Raw genomic sequence first — 22,224 nt, 5'->3', positions numbered from 1 at the left:
GTACTTTCATCGCGTCATTAATCTTGTTGCTTTTATTCTGAACGCAGGTATGGAATGAAATTCTAAAAGTTGAAGGAGCCTAAAGGATTATCTAGCCCAGACTCATTTTATAGATAGGAAGCTGGAATTCAGAGGGTCTGAGTTACTTTGCTATGGTAACACAATATGATGGCAAGGGCAAGAACTGGGATCCACACCTCTGGACCCCTAATTAAGGGGAAACAACTGGTTTCCTCCCAATCAGTCAGTTTCTCGTTCAGTTGTGTATAAGTGGGGATGACAAGGCCTCCTGAAAGTTCCTTTGCTTAGAAGACCAACTTTTCCAGAGTGGGCACCTGCTCAGGTATTTAGGTCAGTGCCAGACTTCACAGTCATTGCCCTATGTGTCCATCTTTCAGATCCTTCCAATACACTGGAGAGGATCATGTACCTGCAGAATATGCAGTACCTGATGATGGGCAGGAGAAATGCCTTTAAAGAAGCTTTAAAGTGGGCTGGGCGCAGTGGCTTATGCCTGTAATCCCAGCATTGTGGGAGGCATTTGTGGGCGGATCATGAGGTCAGAAGCTCGAGACCAGCCTGACCAAAATGGTGAAACCCTCATCTCTACTAAAAATACAAAAATTAGCCAGGCGTGGTAGTGCACGCCTGTAATCCCAGCTACTTGGGAGGCTGAGGCAGGAGAACCACTTGAACCCGGGAGGCGGAGGTTGCAGTGAACAGAGATCAGGCCACTGCACAGGCCAGGCACTCCAGCCTGGATGACAGAGTGAGACTCCGTCTCAAAAAAAAAAAAAAAAAAAAGAAAGAAGCACTAAAGTGGTTTGGCATGCTCTGGGCAGTTGACAAACCACAGTGACACTCAGAAGACTGCAGTGAGGAGGGGTATATTGAGGTGAGGAATTGGTTAGTGTCAGGCCCAGGTACAGAGCCATGGGACCATGGCATGGCTGTCACTGAGAGCCTAAATCTGAAAACAATTCTTGCATGGGGGTGCTGGCCATGGAGGTATATATCAGAAGAGCAGCACGACAGGTATCGCCCCCTACAAACCTAAAGAACATGCATGTGTTTATCTCACAAGAAGTCAATCAAAAGAAACCATCCACAAGCTGCCATCATGACCTTCACTCTGCTCACGGTCCTATTAATGCCCATACTCTCTGTCTGTCATTGTCTTCCTGAAGATACATCCAGACCAAATCCTTCCACTGGCTCCCTGGGTTCCATCTGCTCTCCCCAATCAAGGACATCACACCAAGTCTCACCTCTAACTATCCTCCGTCAACAGTTTTCTCTGTTTTGTTGAATCATTTTGCTTAGCCTACAGACAAGCTGCTTTCAGTCACTTAAAGAAAACAAAACAAAAACAAAAAACTAACAAAAACTCTTGGATTCTTCTATCCTTTAGCTCCTGTGCATTTTCTCTCCTTCCCTTTATAATATAATCCTCAAAGGTTTTGTTATTCTAGCTATTTCATGGTTTTCTCCTTTCATTCTCTTTGAACATCTTTTAATTAGATTTTTTTTCTGTCACCATGGCACCCAAATGCCTCTTCTCAAAATCACCAGTGACTTCTGGGCTGCTAAAATTGGTGGTCAATTCTCATTCCTCATCTTACCAGATTTTTTCACAGGTTTGACCTGGGCAATCTCCATTCACTGAGGTGCTCTTTTCTCTTGGCTCCTGGGACAGGACACTTTTCTGGGCTTTTCCTTGCTTCCCTGGCCAATGCTTCTCAGTCTCTTTTGCTGGTTTTTACTCACTATCTCCACATCTTAAAGTTGGAGTGGCCCAGGGCTTAGTTCCTGGATAGCATTATTTTTTCTTGATTGAGTCTTTGGTAACTCATCACATCTGTCTCCTTCCTACACTCAAATTTGTATTTTCAGTCCTGAAGTCTTCACTGAATCCAAGCTCCTTTATCTAACTGCCTGCTCAGTATTTGTTATTTAATGGTTTCACAGGAACCTTTCAAAATGTTGGCCCATCCAGATCTGAATTTCTGACATTGCCCCCAAACCAGCCTTTCCCATAACCTTTTCCAAGTAATAAATAAAACTTCTGTCCCTCCAATTACTCAGGCCCCAAATCTTGGTGGGTCTCTAGGCTTCTTTTATTCATTCATAGACAACATCTAAGTCCATCAGCAGATTCTCTCAGCAACACCTTCAAAACAAATTTTGAGTCTGACCACTTTTCATCTTCTGTGTGGTTCCCAGTCTGACCTAAACAAGTATAATCTCTTATCTGGACAGACTCAATATTCTTTAAACTTGAAGGTGACCATGTAATTTATCAGAAGTGTCCATACGGGAACATTTTTGGGGCAGAAAAGCCTTACCCCAAATCCTAAAGAGGATTACTGCCTTTTAACTAATCCATAAGAAGTGTAAAGTGGTATTGTCTAAGGCAAGAGGGATGTATGGTCATATTACCTAATTGGTTCCCTCCTGTCCTTATCCTTGCCCTGAACAATCTATTATCACCAGAGTGACACAGTGCAACCCGTTAGGTTATGCGCCTCTGTTTAAAGCATGCAATGGAGAATCATCTCACTCACAGGAAAGTGTCTTTTCAACGACCCTACGTGCCCTGTTCCCTTGCTATCTCTCTGCCCAATTTCTATGACTCTCCACTTTTTTGTTCCACTCCAGCCACACTGCCTGCTCGCCTTTCCTCGAACTTGCCAGGAACACTACAGCCTCCAGAGCTGTGCACCTGTGGTTCCCTCTGCCTACAGAATCTCATCCCAGTGATGTCTTTGGCTTACTCCCTCATTTCCTTTAGCCTCTGACTCAAACATCACCTTCACAGTGACACTTATTCTACTCCTCACAAAAATAGCACCCATCCCCCATAGCACTTCCTATCCTCTTTTCCTCTTTCACTTTTCTCCATGACACTTATCGCCATTTAACATTCTTATATTTATATCATCTCCTTTTCTCCATTAGAATGAGAGTTGACATTTTTGTCAGTTTTGTTCATTTCTGTGTGCTCAGAACCAAGAAGAGTGTGTGGCATATAGTAAATGCTAAATAAATATTCGATATTCGCTGATTTACAGGATGAATAATTTTTTTTTAAAAAAGCATAAGACCTTAAGCATTTTATCAGCTTCTTTCTAGCTGACTGGCGGCCTACAGATTTCTATATATCTATATCTATATCCGTGTTTGAGAGAGACAGAGAGAAAAAGCCTACTATTCCCCAAATACTTAACATTTCAAAGTATTTTGATTTTTCCTTGTCCATAGCCAAATTATGTTTTAAAGATTTCTAATCTCTATAAAAGTTTCTATGATTGAGATTAAGAAAATCAAGCCAATGTCCCTAAGATTTCAGAAGAGGAACAGAAAGTCACAAAAGTGGGTATGAGACTCCTCCCTGTTCTGTGAAATGTTTTAATAGAAAAATGAAGTTTGTAGGAAAAAGACCACACCTCAGTCTAGAAAAATAGAAGGAGCAGATGGATAAAAAGTACGAAATGACTGTTTCTCGACCAAGACCTAACAATGGATAAAGCTTGTCACATTTCTCTAAACGCCAGCTTGTTCAAATGAGAACACAGTACTGAATTATCTCCAAGAGCTCTCCTGGCACTAAAGTTATATGATTCCTTACCTTGAACGTGCCCAAACGTGTCTGCGGTCAGGATAAAGCAGAAATTTGATGACAGTGGTGTGCAATTCTGTTTTGTTTTGTTTTGTTTTGTTTTCTCTGACCTCCTTAGCTTTTCCTTTCCACCCTTTCTGATTCTTCCTGCTAAGCTGAATTTCTAACTGCTGGAGTGGTTCTTCTAGACTCAATCCAGGGCTTCTCTTTTCTTCTCTATCTTTACTTACTACTTGGTGATTTCATCCAGACACTTCCAAATGTATAGGTCCAGCCCAGAATTCTCCCCTGGCCTTCACGTCTGCACCAGGATATCCAATAATCATTTAAAAAAATTTTTTTACATCCAAAGAAGAATCCTTGATTCTTACTTCACCCTAAATGTCCTCCTCCTGTAGTTTTACTAGTCATCTCAATCTCAGTGAATTGCGCCACAATTCGTCCTAGTTGCTCAAGAGTGAAGCCTGGAAGTCATTAATTTCCCTTTCCCTTACTTCCTGTTTCTGCCCTATCAGAAAGTTCTGTGGATACAACCTCCAAAAGAGCTCCTGAATTCTGTCCACTTCTCTTCATCTCCATTACAACCACTGTAGTCAAAGTTACCATCACTCTCTTGCAACCTCTTTGAATTAGAATATTATTTTTAAAGCTGGCACAAATAGCCCCTTAATCAGTTCCCCTACTTTCGTTGTTGATACAGTAATCCCTTTCTCATTAAGCAACCAGAGGGATTGTTTTAAATGTAAATCGGATTATTTATTTTAAGTTCTCTACATGTCCCTTCATTACTCTGAAAATAATATTCCAACTGCATGCCTTCAAAGACCTATACTCAGGCCTGCCTATTCCCTCTGCCCGGCATCCTCCTTCTTGGCCTTTTTGTGGCTGGTTCTTCTTGTTCTCCATGGCTTTCTCAAAAAAACTTTGACCACATGGTCATTCTGCAGCACACTTCCCTGTTGCAGAGCACTGTGCAGCACTTACTATCATCTTCTCCTTCACTAGATCATAAGCTCCTTGTGAACAGAAAGTGAAAGTAGCACTCTGGGTTCATTACCATCACTACTACCACAAGTAGTCTGGCATCTGAGTAGTACTTAGAAGGTTCTCAATACGTATTAGTTAAATGGATTGATGAATAGATATTCTATTACCAGAGAACTATTTGTCATGTGTCCAACACGTCTCGTTCTTTTTTTTTTTTTCCCTTTCTTTTTCTTTTTTGTAGACTTATGTAGACTTAGCAAGTCCTCTTAAAGTTGGCCCAGGGATCCAGGTTGATTCACTAAGACTAGAAGATATGATTGATTACTGGTTGAAGCCACAGTCATATGCAGACCAACGAGTTCTTGTAAAATGACAAGTCCTAGAGGCAGATTTGATTGATATTTGTAATGACTGACTGCCAAAGTGACCTGTCATCACATACCACCAAAGTATCATGAAACTGCTGGCAACCTAAAATTCCTAATGAGATGGTTGGTTCAACATCCTGGGAAAGGCATCATTATTGGTGCATGTCTTTTTGTGGATGTTTACTGATGATACAATATTGAGAATTATTGGCAACTGTTTTAAGGGCTTTCTATCCTTGCACATGACATCTTGGATTAATTTATAGGATACTGGACTCATTGGTAGTTTGGTTTCTTTCCATAGAGGCAGAACCTACCCTCCATGACACAGGAGTCATTCAGAGGCATTCTAAAGAGGCCTTTATTACAGATAAATTGCACTGCAGGTTAGTCCAACCTATTTTGGCCCTAGCTTTAACAACGGCATTATGATTCAAACATGCTCTGAAAAATCTATGTGCCGAAGTTGTATTTTTCTGTAAAGGAGAATGACTATGACTTCTATATATATCAAAATGAATGCTGTGAAGAAACATAAAACAACTAGAATGAAAGTTCTGTTAAAACACACACACACACACACACACACACACACACAAAACCTGTAATTCAGGTACTACTAAAGCAAGATATTATTTCACTTCTCTGAAAGGTGAAACCTGTTCTGATTAAATATTAACTGGCATACTATGTTCTGAGGTCCACAATTTCAGTTCATTCAACAGTATCTGTTAAGCAGTTATACGTGTTCAGGCATTGTGTTATACAAAATGGAAAGGGCTTGTACACACAATAACATGATTAGTAGAACAGATCTTTTGACCAAAGGATAAAAACCAACATTGTTTGTCTTCAAGAAAATAAGAAAGGCACATCATATACAGATTGTCTTGTCTACAGAGAGGAATAACATAGAAACAATATTCCATTTGATATGTAAGATAACAATAAGAAAAAGCTTATTGATTCTAAGGGTTATATTAATTAGAAATAATTTCCATGAAAACTCACCTTTCCAAGGGCCGGGCGCGGTGGCTCAAGCCTGTAATCCCAGCACTTTGGGAGGCCGAGACGGGCGGATCACGAGGTCAGGAGATCGAGACCATCCTGGCTAACACGGTGAAACCCCGTCTCTACTAAAAAATACAAAAAGCTAGCCGGGCGAGGTGGCGGGCGCCTGTAGTCCCAGCTACTGGGGAGGCTGAGGCAGGAGAATGGCATAAACCCGGGAGGTGGAGTTTGCAGTGGGCTGAGATCCGGCCACTGCACTCCTGGGTGACAGAGCGAGACTCCGTCTCAAAAAAAAAAAAAAAAAAAAAAGAAAACTCACCTTTCCTTCTTGTAAAGTTTAAAGAAATTTTCCAAGCTGGTTTACATAGTCCATTCTGTTATCAGGGAGACGTGGAGACTCCAAACATTTTGATAAGTTTGGGAAACTATCATGGTTTTAACTCACAGTCCTATGTAGATACAATTGTACCAGTTCATGACTTTGACTTACATTCTTGAGGCACCATAGACTATGATGTCACATAGAAATTTCAGTGAAGTATCCAATAGGCCCACTAAATGCTACTTTGATAAGACCACCTCTGAACTTAAATTTTAAGGGAGACCGAAAAACCAAATGAGTTGGAGAAAGCTGCTAGGACCTGAGAAACACTTAACAGCTTTCTGTAATAGTAAAGCTTTGAAAAAAGGAAGACGTTGGGAATGTGAGCACAGTTTTCAAGTAATTACAGTTACCTGGAAATGAGTTTTTGAATGATCCTTTACACCCACAGAGGACAGAGTTAGAGATAATGGTTGGAATTGGTACACAGGCAACTTTTTTCTTAATAGAAAGATTATGCAAAGTTGGAAGTTGGTGCTCTCCACATTCGTAGAATTTAAGTATAGACCACAAGGGAGGAAGAACAGATTGCCTTCAGTGCAGGAAAGGTAAGAGGCTACCCTTGATCCTCAACTGGAGCACTAGCGCCCCCTTGAGGGTGTTTGGAAGTATGGATGAATGTTTTTATTAGTCACAACAGAGGGAATTAGCTAGCTGGGTCAGGACTTAGAAATGCTAGCTGTCCTGGAATTATTAAGAGGACACCAAATGAAAAATTGTCCCATGTCCCACAACCCACATGACTTTCAAATGTGACACCAGCGAAAATCCACAATGTGTAAATTGCAAGTACTTCACTACATAGTATTGAAAGTTCTTAAAAAGGAATTAAGTAAAATAATTTAGAAGAAAGTTGTCATGAAAAGGCATATTTAAATCAAATTAAGATAGTATTTAAAATGATAAATTATTCAATAATATAATTTTGACTTCCATAGTGTCGAATCAATACATCACATATTTCCAAATTACCTATACGATTTTAAAGTATTTCAGCATTAGTATTTCCTTCTACTAATTTAGTATTTGGTTTGCTTTTGCTTTTTAGTTCCTTCAGGTGCATCATTAGGTTGTGCATCTGAACTTTTTACTTTTTTATATTAAGGGCATTTATTGCTAGAAACTTCCCTCATACTATGGCTTTTACTATATCCCACAGATTTTGGTATGTTGTATTTTCATTTTCATTTGTCTCAAGAATTTTAAAAATTCTTTTCTTAATTTCTTCATTGACTCATTTGTTGTTCAGGAACATGTTCAATTCCCATGTGTTTGTGTATTTTTTGAGGTTTCTCTTGTTATCACTTTCTAGTCTTATTCTATTGTGGTCAGAAAAGATACTTGATATGATTTCTACTTTTTGAATTTGTTGGGACTTGTTTTGTGTTCTAAGATATGATATATTCTAGAGAATGCTCCATGTGCAGTTAAAACAATGTGTATTCTCTAGCAGTTGGGTGAAATGTTCTTTAAATGTCTATTAGGCCTATCAGGTCTCATGTGTAGTTTAACTCTGTTGTTTCTTCATTGATATTCTGTTGGATGATCTATATGTCACTGAGAGTGGGGTGGTGAAGTCCCCTACTATCATTGTAATCAAGTCTATCTGTTCCTTTAGCTCAATTAATGTCAACTTTATATACTTAGGAGCTCCAGTGTTGGGTGCATAGACATTTATAGTTGTTATATCCTCTTGCTAAACTGATCTCTTTATCATATAGTAACCCTCTTTGTCTGTTTTTACAATTTTAGATTTGTGGCCTATTTTATCTAACATAAGCATAGCTACATCTGCCTTTTTGCTTGTTTTCCAGTTGCATGGAATACCTTTTTCCACTCCTTCACTTTCAGTCCCTGTGTGTCTTTACAGGTGAAGTGGGTTTCTTAAAGGCAACATATAGTTGGGTCTTATTTTTTTATCCATTCATCCACACTGTGACTTTTAATTGAGAATTGAGGCCATTTACATCCAGTGTTATTACTGCTAAGTACAGATTTACTACTGCCATTTTGTTGCCTGTTTTCAGGTTGTTTTGAGAATTGTCTTTTCCTTTCATTCTTTGTGGTTAAGTGATTATTAAGTGCTATGTATTAATTTGTTGTTTTTTATTTTTAATTCACTGATTATATGATTTTGTGCTGTGGTTACCATGAGGCTTATAAAAAATCTTATAGATATAACAAGTTTATTTATTTATTTGCTTATTTTTAAGACGGGGGTCTTGCTCTGTCACACAGGCTGGAGTGCAGCAGTGTTACAATCACAGCTCACTGCAGCCTCAACCTCTGGGCTAAAGTGATCCTCCTGCCTCAGCCTCCCAAGTAGCTGGGACCACAGGCATGTGTCACCATACTCAGCTTTTTTTTTTTCAGTAGATATGACGTCGTGAATTTCTGGGCTCAAGCGATTCACCAACCTTGACCTCCCAAAGTGCTGGATTACAGGCATGAGCCACCATGCCTGGCCATAACAAGTTACTTTAAAGAGATGACAACTTATCTTAGATCATGAGCAAAAGAATAGAAACAAAAGCAAAACCACCACACCCAAAAATTTACCTTTTAACTTCATTTCTCTCCACCCCCCAATTTTGACTTTGTTGCCTCAATTTACATGCTTTACATTACCTGTCTCTTAACAAGTTGCTGTGGCTATTATTGTTTTTAAAAGATTTGTCTTTTGGGCTTTATACCAGAGTTATGGATGGATTGTACACCTCAATTACAGTAATAGAACATCGTTGGTTGGTCCATGTATTTAATTTTCCCAAAGGTCTAATACCTTGAAAAGTTTTCTTTTTGCATGCGTCCTTTTCTCTCAGATTGAATAACTCTCTTGCATTTCTTGTACGACAGGTCTAGTAGTGGTGAGTTCTCTCATCTTTTGTTTTTCTGAGAAATACTTTATCTTTCCTTCATATTTGAAGGACAATTTTGCTGGATACATTATTCTTGGATGGCAGTTTTTTCTTTGAGCACCGTGAAAATTTTCTTCCTCATGGCGTGTATAGTTTGTTGCCAGATGAATTGCAGCTTGTTACCTGTTATTTGCTCCTTTTCTCTTGATGCTTTCAGGATCTTCTCTTTGTTCTTGATCTTTGAGAGTTTTATTATTATCTGCTTTGGGATGATCTTATTTGAGTGGTATCTGTTTGGCATTCTCAGACCCTCCTGAACCTGGCTAATTATATCTTTCTCAAGTTTTGGAATGTTTTCTATTATTATTTCTTTGAGTAAACTTCCTTGCTCAGCTCCCCCTTGAATACTAATAATTCTTATGTTTGATCTTTTAAGGTTTTGTTGTTGTTGTTGTTGAGATGGAGTCTCGCTCTGTCGCCCAGGCTGGAGTGCAGTGGCGCGATCTCAGCTCACTGCAAGCTCCACCTCCTGGGTTCACGCCATTCTCCTGCCTCAGCCTCCTGAGTAGCTGGGACTACAGGCTCAGCCACCATGCCAGGCGAATTTTTTTTTGTATTTTTAGTAGAGACGGGGTTTCACCATGTTAGCCAGATGGTCTCGATCTCCTGACTTCGTGATCTGCCCGCCTTGGTCTCCCAAAGTGCTGGGATACAGGCATGAGTCACCTCGCCCGGCCTTTTTTATATGTCTTACAGGCAGACTTCACTTACTTTCAGTCTTATTTTTCTTTTTGCTCCTCTAATGGTGTATTTTCAAATAGGCTTTGAGCTCCCTGAATCATTCCTCTCCTTTGTCCATTCTGCTGTGATGAGTTTTTCAGTTCAGCAAATATATTTCCCAGTACCAAGATTCTGTTTGATTTAAAAATTTCTCTGATAAATTTCTGAATTGCTTTTCTGTGTTTTCCTGGACATCACTGATTTTCCTTAAACTGGATTTTGAATTCTTGTTCAGGGAGCTCACAAATCACCATCTTGTTAGGGTCAGTCATTGGATTTTTGCTTTGTCCTTTTCTGGAAGGGGGGTCACAGTTCCCTGTTTCTTGGTTGTTTCTTATGGGCATAGATCTATGTCTTTGCATTAAAGAATTAACTATTTAGTCCACTTTCTTGTATCTGCCTTGCCTTGTTGTGTCTTTATTGGCTATATTTGCTTAGCAAATCTTCACCACTAGATCACTGCCTACATGTCAGCTCTAGGTGGCACCTTAAATCCAGATTTGCCTTAGCTCTGCCTGTCCTGAGAGGAAAGCTCTTAAAGGAATTATCCTGGCTGTGTGTCAAAGTTGGCTGGGGGGCTCCTGCCCGAGGGACCTATGAAATATACCTCCTACAGTATGGTGCTGCTGAACAGCCACTCTGATTTGGTGTCTCCTTAGGCCAAGTTACAGAGCAGAGTTGCTGGGACTGGGAATGGTAGTTCCACCTCACCTCTTTGTTTCTGCCTATCCTCAAGCTATTTTCTCCCTTTAGGCAGTCACGATGTTTCCTGTGGCTTAAGGCAAAGACAGATTTCCTGCCAGGGGAATACAACATAGTGGGGAAACTAGTTGACTACCTCCACCTCACTTTTTCCAGTGTAGAAACATGAGTTGGCAGAAGATTTTCTGCACACTTGTTGCCAGGCAGAATCGCGGGGGAGGTGTCATGAATGTGGAAGCCTGATTCTCCTACCATCTGCCCAGAGTTTTTTCACTTCTCTATGGCTCTGGAATCTGTCTCATTCTGGTATTTGAGTTCTGGGTTGTTGCTGGCGAAAAACTCAGAGCTGTATATTTACTTTTGGTTTTCCGTTGGGTAGAGGGGAGTGAAGCCAGCTTGCCTCTATGCTGCCATTTATAAACTTTTGGTGTGTTGTCCCTACTTTAATTAAAATTATTTCCATCTTTCTCTCATTATATGACAATATATCTCATCTTTTAGTACTTATCTTAACTCTAGCTTTTATTCTAGGATCTACCTGTTATCTATGCTTGTTTAGTTATTTGTTATTAATTAATTTATGTTAAATTGTTCATTTCTTAGCTTATTTTTATACTTCTTACATAAAAGACTAGTGATCTTTTTATTTCTTATAAACCCCAACTTATTCATTTTAATTATATCCAGGCATCAGGTAATTTCATTATGTCTTTTAGAGTAGTTGTGTCTGAACATATACCTAGGGAATCCATATTATTTTATTATAAATTAGTTTCTTTTTGTCTTGATTTTATACTAGAGTTAGGAAACTATATAAACTTTAAAAAATCAATATGTAGATTTTAAAATCCATTACTATTTAAGATAATAAAGAGGGTATTACATAATTTTTTTTTTTTTTTTTTTGAGACGGAGCTGGGCTCTGTTGCCCAGGCTGGAGTGCAGTGGCCGGATCTCAGCTCACTGCAAGCTTCGCCTCCCGGGTTTATGCCATTCTCCTGCCTCAGCCTCCGGAGTAGCTGGGACTACAGGCGCCCGCCACCTCGCCCGGCTAGTTTTTTGTATTTTTTTAGTAGAGACGAGGTTTCACCGTGTTAGCCAGGATGCTCTCGATCTCCTGACTTCGTGATCCGCCCGTCTCGGCCTCCCAAAGTGCTGGGATTACAGGCTTGAGCCACCGCGCCCGGCCTACATAATATTAATATGAAAATAGAATGTTGTCTTATAGGGTTGTGAACACTGCGTTAGATAATCTCTAATGTGCTTCCATCTCCAAAATCCTATGACTACCTGGTTTCTTTAACCTTACCAAGAACAGTGAACACCACCGTTTCCCAGAACAGTATATATCCCACTCACAGAAACTTGTACCAAGTTGAACATACTCTTTTGCTAGTACGAATGTCTATTTTCTACTCATAAAAAATTAGCCATTTTTCTGTTATTATTTCATTGAATTGAGGAGCTCTTGCTGAATCAAATGATGCGAACATTAGTTCTCCCAACATGATTATTTCACACCCATCTCTGCGTCCTCTTCTTACCTAGCTTGACAAGGCGGAGCATGGAGGTATTACTTCCTCTTTCAGTACAAGCAGTTACTGAGAGGTTGTAGATGTCGCCTGGAGGCAAGCTGAGAATTGCAGTCATGACATTGCGTGTTACCTGCGAGATCATCAAAATCGAGGGTTTAAACTTTTAGTGAATGAGTCAGTGCACCACCCCAAAAAACTAAAGGTCTACAGCAGACACATTCCTTCTCTGTTCTATGCTGCCCTCTGCGATTTATTGTATTATAGATATGTTATATCTTCTGAAAATTTATAAATTCCTCAGCTGGGCCCAATGCAAGGTAGCCTTAACAATGCATTATATACATCAGAACAATTTTGTGATTAATTCCCTTATTTGGAATGGATCTCATTCTGACATTTTCTCATATATTCATAACAGGTTTTAGAAAAGAAAATTACTGAGTTGCTACTGATACATACACTCTAAGAAGTTCAAAAGAAACCTACCCATATCTGTAGACGTGTGGCTTCCTACCTAAGGGCCATTGTTATTTCCCATCTTCTCCTACAGCTAGAGGCGATGATGTGACCTAGCTCTGATCAGTGGATTGTCAGTAGAAGTCACATGGACAACTTATAGTTCAGTTCGTATCCTGTAAGTGCTGGGCTCCCACATCCTCCCTTTTCTTTTCCCCTTCCTGCAGACTGGAACATGGAGGTAATGATGATAAAGGTTCCTCTCTAGAGACAAGGACTATGCATAGTGGCAGATGGAACAACAAAACAGAATTTGCCTCCCTGGACCACCCCTTAAAGCAGAAGTGCCCGGTTAGTCCTGTGCTTTAATGGGAGAGGTATAAACTTCTATTTTGTTTGAGCCACTCTCCTTTTGTTTGTTTCTTTATTACAGTAGTTTAGTCTGTACCCTAATCAACAAACATCAAAAAGCATATTTTGGAGAAAAGAAATCAGTAGTGCCAAGTCCCCAAATCTCTAGGTGTTGGTGATATATGGGAAAAAATTGGAAATATGTTAATTGTAGTTTTCTTGAAAATATTTGGCATCCTGAAGAAAAAGCTGAAATCATAATTCTAAATATAAATGAAATCAATAGTTGCAGCTCTTACAGCTCACTGTTAAAGATTAAATGGTAAGCTCTATGAAAGGAAGAATTTAATTTTTGTTCACTGTCTTATCTCCAGAGCCTAAAACAGACAACTGGCATGCAAACATTTGATGCGTCAATAAATGATTGCTTAGTGGTTTTCAATAGTTCATAAAACTAAATTTATAGACACCCAATACTGGCATTCAAAGAAACATACACTCTTTTTAATTTTCTTTTTTCCTTCTGCAACAACCATCCAGTGAAGCATTCTAGAATGGGACAAGTCCGTTGTATCATCCCCATATGTCCAACTGATATATAACAGACTGTTGAAATATTCCACAGAAGTGATTTCTGGAGCCACTGGGGCTACAAGGGAGAAACAAGGCACAATTTAGTATAATAGACAGAGAAATAAATTACTTACTAGTAGAGCATGAAATCCTACATAGCGTCAACTTAGCGAATTAGAATTCACAGCACATGATAGTCCTGGTAACTTCAGGGCCTCTCATTAACAGTGAAGGATGGTGATACAGGATGGGCACTTGTTTTATGGGATCCCACATCTTGTAAATTTAAGATACAAGACACCCAGACCCATCTGTACCTGAGGATATCAAAGTCTTTTATATAAATTTCACCATTACAAAATTCCTAAAAGTTCACTTATTTGGGTATACTTGTTACATCAACCAATTATTAATATTGTCAGTAGAAGTCACATGGACAACTTATAGTTCAGTTCGTATCCTGTAAGTGCTGGGCTCCCAGCAACCGCCTAATATTAATAGGCGTCAGTGGAGTTATTATTCAAGTAGGATAGAAAACGTAGAGTCCTGTAAACTAAGTCTCTTTCATTTACTTGCAGCAAAGACGTTTATGGGAATAAAGAACAGTAGGATACAAGGGTAGAAAGATGGAAGATCATAGTACTACAAGTAGGATAGAAGACAAATGTTACTTCCATAAAATAGCAAGACATTATTATTGACAGTGTTCTAGCCCAGTGCTTTGCAGAAAACAGGCTCTTAATAAATGCTGCTGAGTAAGTAGTGAGAGAGGAAAGAAGGGAAGAACAAGTTTTTTTTTTTTTTTTTGAGACGGAGTCTTGCTCTGTCGCCTGGGCTGGAGTGCAGTGGCCGGATCTCAGCTCACTGCAAGCTCCGCCTCCCGGGTTTATGCCATTCTCCTGCCTCAAAGCTAAATTCTAACACTGAGCTTGCTACTTTATCATCTTACACATTTAAATTTTCAAAAATTTAAGCAGGGAATGCCTGTAATCCTTGCATTTCAGGAAGCTGAGGTAGGTGGATCGCTTGAGTCCAGGAGTTGGAGACCAGCCTGGGCAACATAGCAAAACCCCATCTCTACAAAAAATTACAAAATTCAGCCAGGCATGGTGGCACACCCTGTTGTCCTAGCTACTAGGGAGGCTGAGGGGGTAGGACTATTTGATGAGCCTGCCACTGCATTCCAGCCTGGGTGACAGAGTAAGACCCTGTCTCAAAAAAAAAAAAATTACTTTTAATTTATTTATTTTTATTTTTATTTTTGAGTCAGGGTCTCACTCTGTCACACAAGCGGTAGTGCAGTGGCACAATCTCGGCTCACTGCAACCTCGACCTCCCAGGCTCAAGCATCCCTCCTGCCTCAGCCTACCAAGTAGCTAGGACTACAGGTACAGGCCACCATACCCAGCTAATTTTTGTATTTTTTGTAGAGCTGGGGTCTTTCTATGTTGCCTAGGCTGGTCTCTTACTCCTGGGCTCAAGCAATCTGCCCATCTTGGTCTCCCAAAGTGCTGGGATTACAGGCGTGAGTTTCTACGCCCAGCCAAAAAGAAAAAAAAAAAATTTAAAATTTGCTAACTAGGGAGGAGAATTCATCACAAGCTTTATACTATATAGGCTCTGAAAACATATTTTAATTACTTTTTAAAGTAACTGCTAACTCTGATTATTTTAAAAAACAAAAACGCAGTTGAATTTAAATACCATGTGTACGTTGGTTTGAAGACAGTCGCTGTTCCATTCTGAGATACTGCACAATGTCAACTAAAATCTTTGTAAAATTTCTATAAAGAATCATTTCTCCTAATATGATGCTAATACTTACAGCAAACATTCATAACTAGCTATGCTTTCAAAAATATTCACTGAAGAATTGGTAATATATAAAGTAAAAATGCATTTCTGTTTCATGTGAAATAGGAGTAGCATCTATATAGTATGCTTAGCAATAAAATCTTGAAAGATCAACAATTCCTCTAACAACACAAATCTACATCATATTTCAGAATATTCTACTAAAGGAAAATAACCTTGGCTTCCTCATAACCTCCTAATATATTCCAGTATATTTCATCATATATAAGAACCTATGCATATATTTCTTCAAAGGATATTTTCTCATGTTCCAATTTTAGTAAGGAAAAGAAACATCTTTAAAATTGCAAACCCAGAAGTATGTATCTTTCCTCTCAACATGTCAGATTTTTATTTCCATGTTGTTGCTTTAAAACCTAGCATATTGCTGGAAGGCCACAAGATGTCACTATTTGTTTATTAATAATTTGGCCCCTCAGCATATTACTATGATTGAGGGCTAGTCAACTGAATTGCTTAACAAAGACGGTATACTTGAGTTCCTAATAAATCACACCTAATTCAAATATTTTGTTCTTATTTCCTTTTATACCACACAATTTGGAAAATTAAAGCATAGGAGAGTTAAGCATGAGATTCTTATTTGCTTTAAATAAGAAGGTAAAAAACATCACACACACATGCGTTTTTACTTTATATATTACAAATTCTTCAGTGAATAATTATTTTTGAAAGCATAGCTAGTTATGAATGTTTGTTATAAGTATTAGCATTATATGAGGCCTGTCGGGGGGTGGAGGGCAAGGGGAGGGAGAGCATTAGGACAAATACCTAATGTATGAGGGGCTTAAAACCTAGATGACAGGTTGATAGGTGCAGCAAACCACCATGGCATATGTATATCTATGTAACAAACCTGCATGTTCTGTACATGCATCCCAAAACTTAAAGTAAAATGTAAAAAAAAGAAGATTAAAAAAAAGCCTACTAGAATTTTCAACTGGTTTAAAAAATAAATATAAACATGATAATAATCTACCATATATATTATAATAGTGACTTACGTTACATGATTTAATTCTCACACATACTGTGAGATATTTGTTATTATTTATTTATTATTATTATACCCATTTTATAGATGTGAGAATTAAGACCATCTCTGTCAATATGCTCAGACAATACCTACAGACTGCTGGTTCAGCATCATTTATTTATTTGACCCAGGAAAAGATAGAAAATCGTCAACATCAATACAATGGAGACAACAGACTGCTTACCAGGTAAGTAGCTTGTTTATTAACCATAGTTTATGAATTCAGGCTTGCTATGTCCATTTAAGCTGTTGTGAAGTATGCCGAATCCTAGTCAATTTCCCGTCTTGAAAGGCATACTTTAAACCACTCGAGCCAGAAAGCCAAATCCTATTAATATTTCATTTCTTTTGTCCCCCTTAAGAGACAGTGCAAAGACTGTCAAGGTGGTGTTCAATATATTAAGTTTTGCTCTACTAACCAGTTGTCTCCAAGTAGGCTTTAGAGCCTATGTAGCTGACATTTTAGGGGGTTCTACCGGTGAGAAAATAGAAGCCCAGAATCATTAAGATAATTTGCTCAAAGTTTGACAGCTAGAAATGAGCAGTCCCAGGTTGAGATGTTACATCTGGGCTTTTTCCAGACAACTGTCATGGTGAGAAGGAAAGAGCATTCTCAGAACGTTTATATCAATATAGTTAAATTATAAGAATTATTGATACAGTGAAGTTTAATTGTAATTAAATATGTGATTATCAATATAGGTAAATGCCTAACACAGCACTTGCCAAGTAATTGCTATTTTCTCCTTTTTGGGTATTCTTTCACTTCTATGCTCTAATATTACTATTAACATCTGGAACAAAAGGTGCTCTGGATATTGGCTAGGAGAGAAAAGAGACATGCTTATGGAAGTTAATTGTGTAAGAATTCACAGATGATTGATTTCTTTCCAATTTTTTTCACTGATAAATTTCAACAGAGTTAACTAGATGTCCACTGAGGAAACTGTTTGCCAAAATTATTCTTCTAAGCAGTATTTTTCTCCTCTGTTTTCTCAGGACAACTGTAATTACAACCTTGTCGTTTGATAAAAGTTTCTTGAAACGTCTTAGTTCAAACAACAAAGATTAGTGTTTCTTTGATGAATTTCCCCTTTTCATTGGTATCTCTGACTACTGATGGTGCAACTACATAATTTAAGGTTTCCAAGGATCTAAGACTAATCGTTTTTTAAGTGCTTAAACTTTGTGCCATGTATTTTGCAAAGTAGTTTATATAATAATGAAGTTATAATAACAGACAACTGATACTATTATCATCCTCATTTTCCACATTAAAAAAAAAACAAGTTTAGAAACATTAACGTGCTCAAGGTTATATGTGGTGTGTGGGAGGGTCTATTCAAATCCAGATCTATCTGTCTCTAAACCCTATTTTTTTATTTCCACAATGGACCCTACTGCAGTCAGCCTATGACTTTAAAAATGGCTTAATTAACAAGAAAATGGAGGCACTCTAACAAATATAATAATCATATGGGTAAAATCAATTGACTGTGCAGTGTGACGCTGATGGCTGTGCCTGCCATATCTCTATTCTAATCAATCCCAGCTGGGGAGTACATAAATCAAGGTCGGTGCCTCAGAATAAAAATAAGTTAATGGTGGTAACTCAGAATAAAAATGGTATTTTGATTTTTAAAGATTATCAACTAAACAAAATAATGAATGATCAGAATCAATATTATCTCCCATGAAACTGATGTTCACCAGTGCTGGGTGAATGACTGGCACTTTCTAGAGACTTGGAACCTTGGTAACTCCTCACGATAATGCTTCCTCCTCGTGGAACCATTCCCCACACACGTCTCACCTGTTATGAAGCTGATGGTAGAGCTGTCACAGCAGCTCAATTCTGGATCTCCCCACGTCACCATGGTAACCCGGAAGTTGTAGTACCATGCTGGCAGCAGATTAGCTATTCTCTGAATGAGAAAAGCAAGCAAGGAGACAAAAGACTGTGGGAGAAAGTACTATTTTTGGAGTAGAATTACTTTCATAAAAAATTAATAAGTAATTTTAATTTTCCTTTATATTGTCTTTTTGTAGTTTCTAAATTTACTATAATAAAATATTCTTTCTAAAATGAAATGAGATATAGAGTAAAATACAAAAATATAAATTTTAAAAAGTGATTTAAAGATATACAGCCACAGATTTCCAATATTTGTTTCGTTTTGCAATTTCATAATATTACACACATGAAATAGTGCTTATGTATAAGTGACTGTACATACATTTCTCCCTATTTCTAAGACAAGTAACCTCTCACAACTCGGTGTTTTTTCAAGGTAAACCATGAACAGGAGTCCTTCAGAGTCTTCAACTGGGTAGAGAGCAATTGTGTACTTTGTGAACAGCCCATGGGTAATCTACACTTTTCAAAATTATCTCAATTTCAGAAACAGCAATTTTTACCTGTTTTCTTAAAAACCATCCTCTAAAAGCCTGACATTAGAGGTATTTAATTGATCTGTGGATGCCACGAAGAGGCATCATTAAAATTAGGCAGTGTCAAACTAACTATTGAATACTAAAGGGAAATCTCTTTCTGTTCCTCCCCAGGATCTGAGAGAAGCAATAAGCACTTGATTGCTCTATTCTGTGCGTAGGAAAAAATGTTGATTAACAAATACATTCAATTAGAGATGACTGCTAGCTTCACACAATTATCTCTTTCCCTCCCTCTCAAAACAAAAGAGAATCTCAAAACCTAAAAGCAAAAACAACGCAAAAAACTTGAAAATAGCCATACCTATCTGATATGGTTTGGCCGTATCCCCACCCAAATCTCATCTTGAATTCCCACGCGTTGTGGGAGGGAGCTGGTGGGAGGTAACTGAATCATGGGGGCAGGTCTTTCCCGGGCTGTTCTGATGATAGTAAGTAAGTCTCATTAGATCTGATGGTTATTATAAGGGGGCGTTTTCCTGCATAAGCTCTCTCGCTTGGTACCATCCATGTAAGACATGACTTGCTCCTCTTTGCCTTCTGCCATGATTGTGGGGCTTCCCCAGCCACGTGGAACTGTAAACCCTATTAAACCTCCTTCTTTTGTAAATTGCCCAGTCTTGTATATGTGTTTGTCAGCAGCATGAAAATGAACTAATACAGTAAATTGGTACTGAGAGTGGGGTGCTGCTGAGAAGATAGCCAAAAATGTGGAAGTGACTTTGGAACTGGGTAACAGGCAGAGGGTGGAATAGTCTGGAGGGCTCAGAAGACAGTAAAATGTGGGAAAGTTTGGAACTCCCTAGAGACATGTTGAATGGCTTTGACCAAAATGCTGATAATGATATGGACAATGAAATCTAGGCTGAGGTGGTCTCAGATGGGGATGAAGAACTTGTTAGGAACTGGAGCAAAGGTGATTCTTGTTATGTTTTAGCAAAGAGACTGGCAGCATTTTGTGCCTCCCTTAGGGATTTTGGAACTTTGAACTTAAGAGAGATGATTTAGGGTGTCTGGCAGAATAAATTTCTAAGCAGCAAAGCATTCAAGAGGTGACTTGGTGCTGTTAAAGGCTTTCAGTTTTAAAAGGTAAACAGAGCATAAAAGTTTGGAAAATTTGCAACTTGACAATGTGATAGAAAAGAAAATCCCATTTTCTGAGGAGAAATTCAAGTTGGCTGCAGAAATTTGAATAAATAATGAGGAGCTAAATGTTAATCCCCAAGACAATGGGGAAAATGTCTCCAGGTCAGGTCAGAGGTCTTCATGGAAGCCCCTCCCATCACAGGCCTGGAGGCCTAGGAAGAGAAAGTGGTTTCGTGGCCCAGGCCCAGGGTCCCTGTGCTGTGAGCAGCCTAGAGACTTGGTGCCCTGCATCCCAGCCATGGGTGAAAAGGGCCAACGTAGAGATCAGGTGGTGGCTTCAGAGGGTGCAAACCCCAAGCCTTGGCAGCTTCCATGTGGTGTTGAGACTGTGGGTGCACAGGAGTCAAGAATTGAGGTTTGGGAACCTCCACTTAGATTTCAGAAAATGTATGGAAACACTTGGATGCCCAGGCAAAAGTTTGCTGCAGCGGGGCAGGGCCCTCATGGAGAACCTCTGCTAGAGCAACGTAGAAGGGAAACATGGGGCCAGAGACCCCACACAGAGTCCCTACTGGGGTACTGCCTAGTGGAGCTGTGAGAAGAGGGCCACCATCCTCCAGACCCCAGAGTGGTAGACCTACTGACAGCTTGCACTGTGCACCTGGAAAAGCTGCAGACACTCAATGCCAGTCTGTGAATGCAGCCAGGAGGGGGGTTATATGCTGCAAAGCCACAGGAGTGGAACTGCCCAAGACCATGGGAACGCACCTGTTGCATCAGCATGACCTGGATGTGAGACATAGAGTCAAAGGAGATCATTTTGGAGCTTTGAGATTTGACTGTCCCACTGGATTTTGGAGTTGCATAGGGCCTGTAGCCTCTTTGTTTTGGTCAATGTTTCCCATTTGGAACAGCTGTATCAATGCCCGTACCCCGAATGTATCTAGGAAATAACTAACTTGGTTTTGATTTTACAGACTCCTAGGCGGAAGGGACTTGCCTTGTCGCAGATGAGACTTTTGACTGCACTTTCGAGTTAATTAGTTAAGACTTTTCAGGACTGTTGGGAAGGCATGGTTGGTTTTGAAATGTGAGGACATGAGATTTGGGAGGGGCAAGGGGAAGAATACTATGGTTTGGTTGTGTTCCCACCCAAATCTTATCTTGAATTCCCACGTGTTGTGGGAGGGACCTGGTGGGAAGTAACTGAATCGTGGGGGCATGTCTTTCCCATGCCGTTGTTGTGATAGTGAGTAAGTCTCATGAGATCTGATGGTTATTATAAGACGGAGTTTTCCTGTACAAGCTCTCTTTGCTTGCTGCCATCTGTATAAGACGTGACTTGCTGTTCCTTGCCTTCTGTCATGATTGTGAGGCTTCCCCGGCCACGTGGAACTGTAAGTCCAATTAAACTTCTTTCTTTTGTAAATTGCTCAGTCATGGGTGTTTCTTTATCAGCAACGTGAAAATGAACTAACATACTATGTATATTTACAAAATAATCAAATTTATAGATAATTTTTTAAAGATACATTTGGTACATAAAGGCTTGCCTGTTCCCATAGGAAAGAGTGACAGTTGGTTAAGGTAAGATTACCACGGACGCAGTTAAGGAGACAGTTGCTGCTATTTCATAGTAGGTTGTCCACTCTGATGTCATTGTAGCAGGGTTGAAATAAAACATTTCAACCACGTATTTTCTGAACACGCCTAAATAAGGTCTGGTCCAGCTCAGAACCACTGCCGTAGGACCCAAGGGATAGAGCATTAAATCCTTTATTCCTGTGGGAACTAAAAAGAAGAGAGGAGGGGGTAGAAAAATAAAGTTAAGAAGGAATGTTTACTGTCTTAGCAATGGCCTCAAACTTCTACTTAATGACCCAAATTTTCACTCTTCTGATACAATCCCTTCCTCCCTCCCTCCCTCCCTTCCTTCCTTCCTTTCTTCCTCACTTCCTTGCTTCCTCCTCTTCCTTCCTGACTCCCCCTGCCTTCCCCCTTCTTCCTCCCTCCCTTCCTCCTTTCGTCTTTCAATCTTCCTTCCTCCCTCCCTCTCTTTCTCTTTCTTTCTTTCTTTCTTTCTTTCTTTCTTTCTTTCTTTCTTTCTTTCTTTCTTTCTTTCTTTCTTTCTTTCTTTCTTTTCTTTCTTTCTTT

At 39.3% G+C, this 22,224-nt stretch overlaps 1 protein-coding gene across 2 annotated transcripts in view; it reads right to left on the bottom strand.

Moving 5' to 3' along the window:
- The window catches only part of PTPRO (protein tyrosine phosphatase, receptor type, O), a 278,428-nt gene that overhangs the window by 64,099 nt on the left and 192,105 nt on the right, over positions 1-22,224 (bottom strand). For both annotated transcript variants that reach the window (XM_011954422.1, XM_011954430.1), the window contains exons 9-12: positions 21,668-21,861; positions 18,347-18,458; positions 13,547-13,698; positions 12,252-12,372 (exon numbers count right to left, since the gene is read on the bottom strand). In XM_011954422.1, coding sequence (XP_011809812.1) covers positions 12,252-12,372; positions 13,547-13,698; positions 18,347-18,458; positions 21,668-21,861 — 579 coding nt within the window. The remainder of the gene's footprint in view (positions 1-12,251; positions 12,373-13,546; positions 13,699-18,346; positions 18,459-21,667; positions 21,862-22,224) is intronic.

Source organism: Colobus angolensis, unplaced genomic scaffold (genome assembly GCF_000951035.1).
Source record: "Colobus angolensis palliatus isolate OR3802 unplaced genomic scaffold, Cang.pa_1.0 Scaffold11, whole genome shotgun sequence".
Lineage (NCBI taxonomy): Eukaryota > Metazoa > Chordata > Mammalia > Primates > Cercopithecidae > Colobus > Colobus angolensis.
Note: the sequence above shows the minus strand (reverse complement) of the source record. Positions and strands in the feature narration are given on the sequence as shown.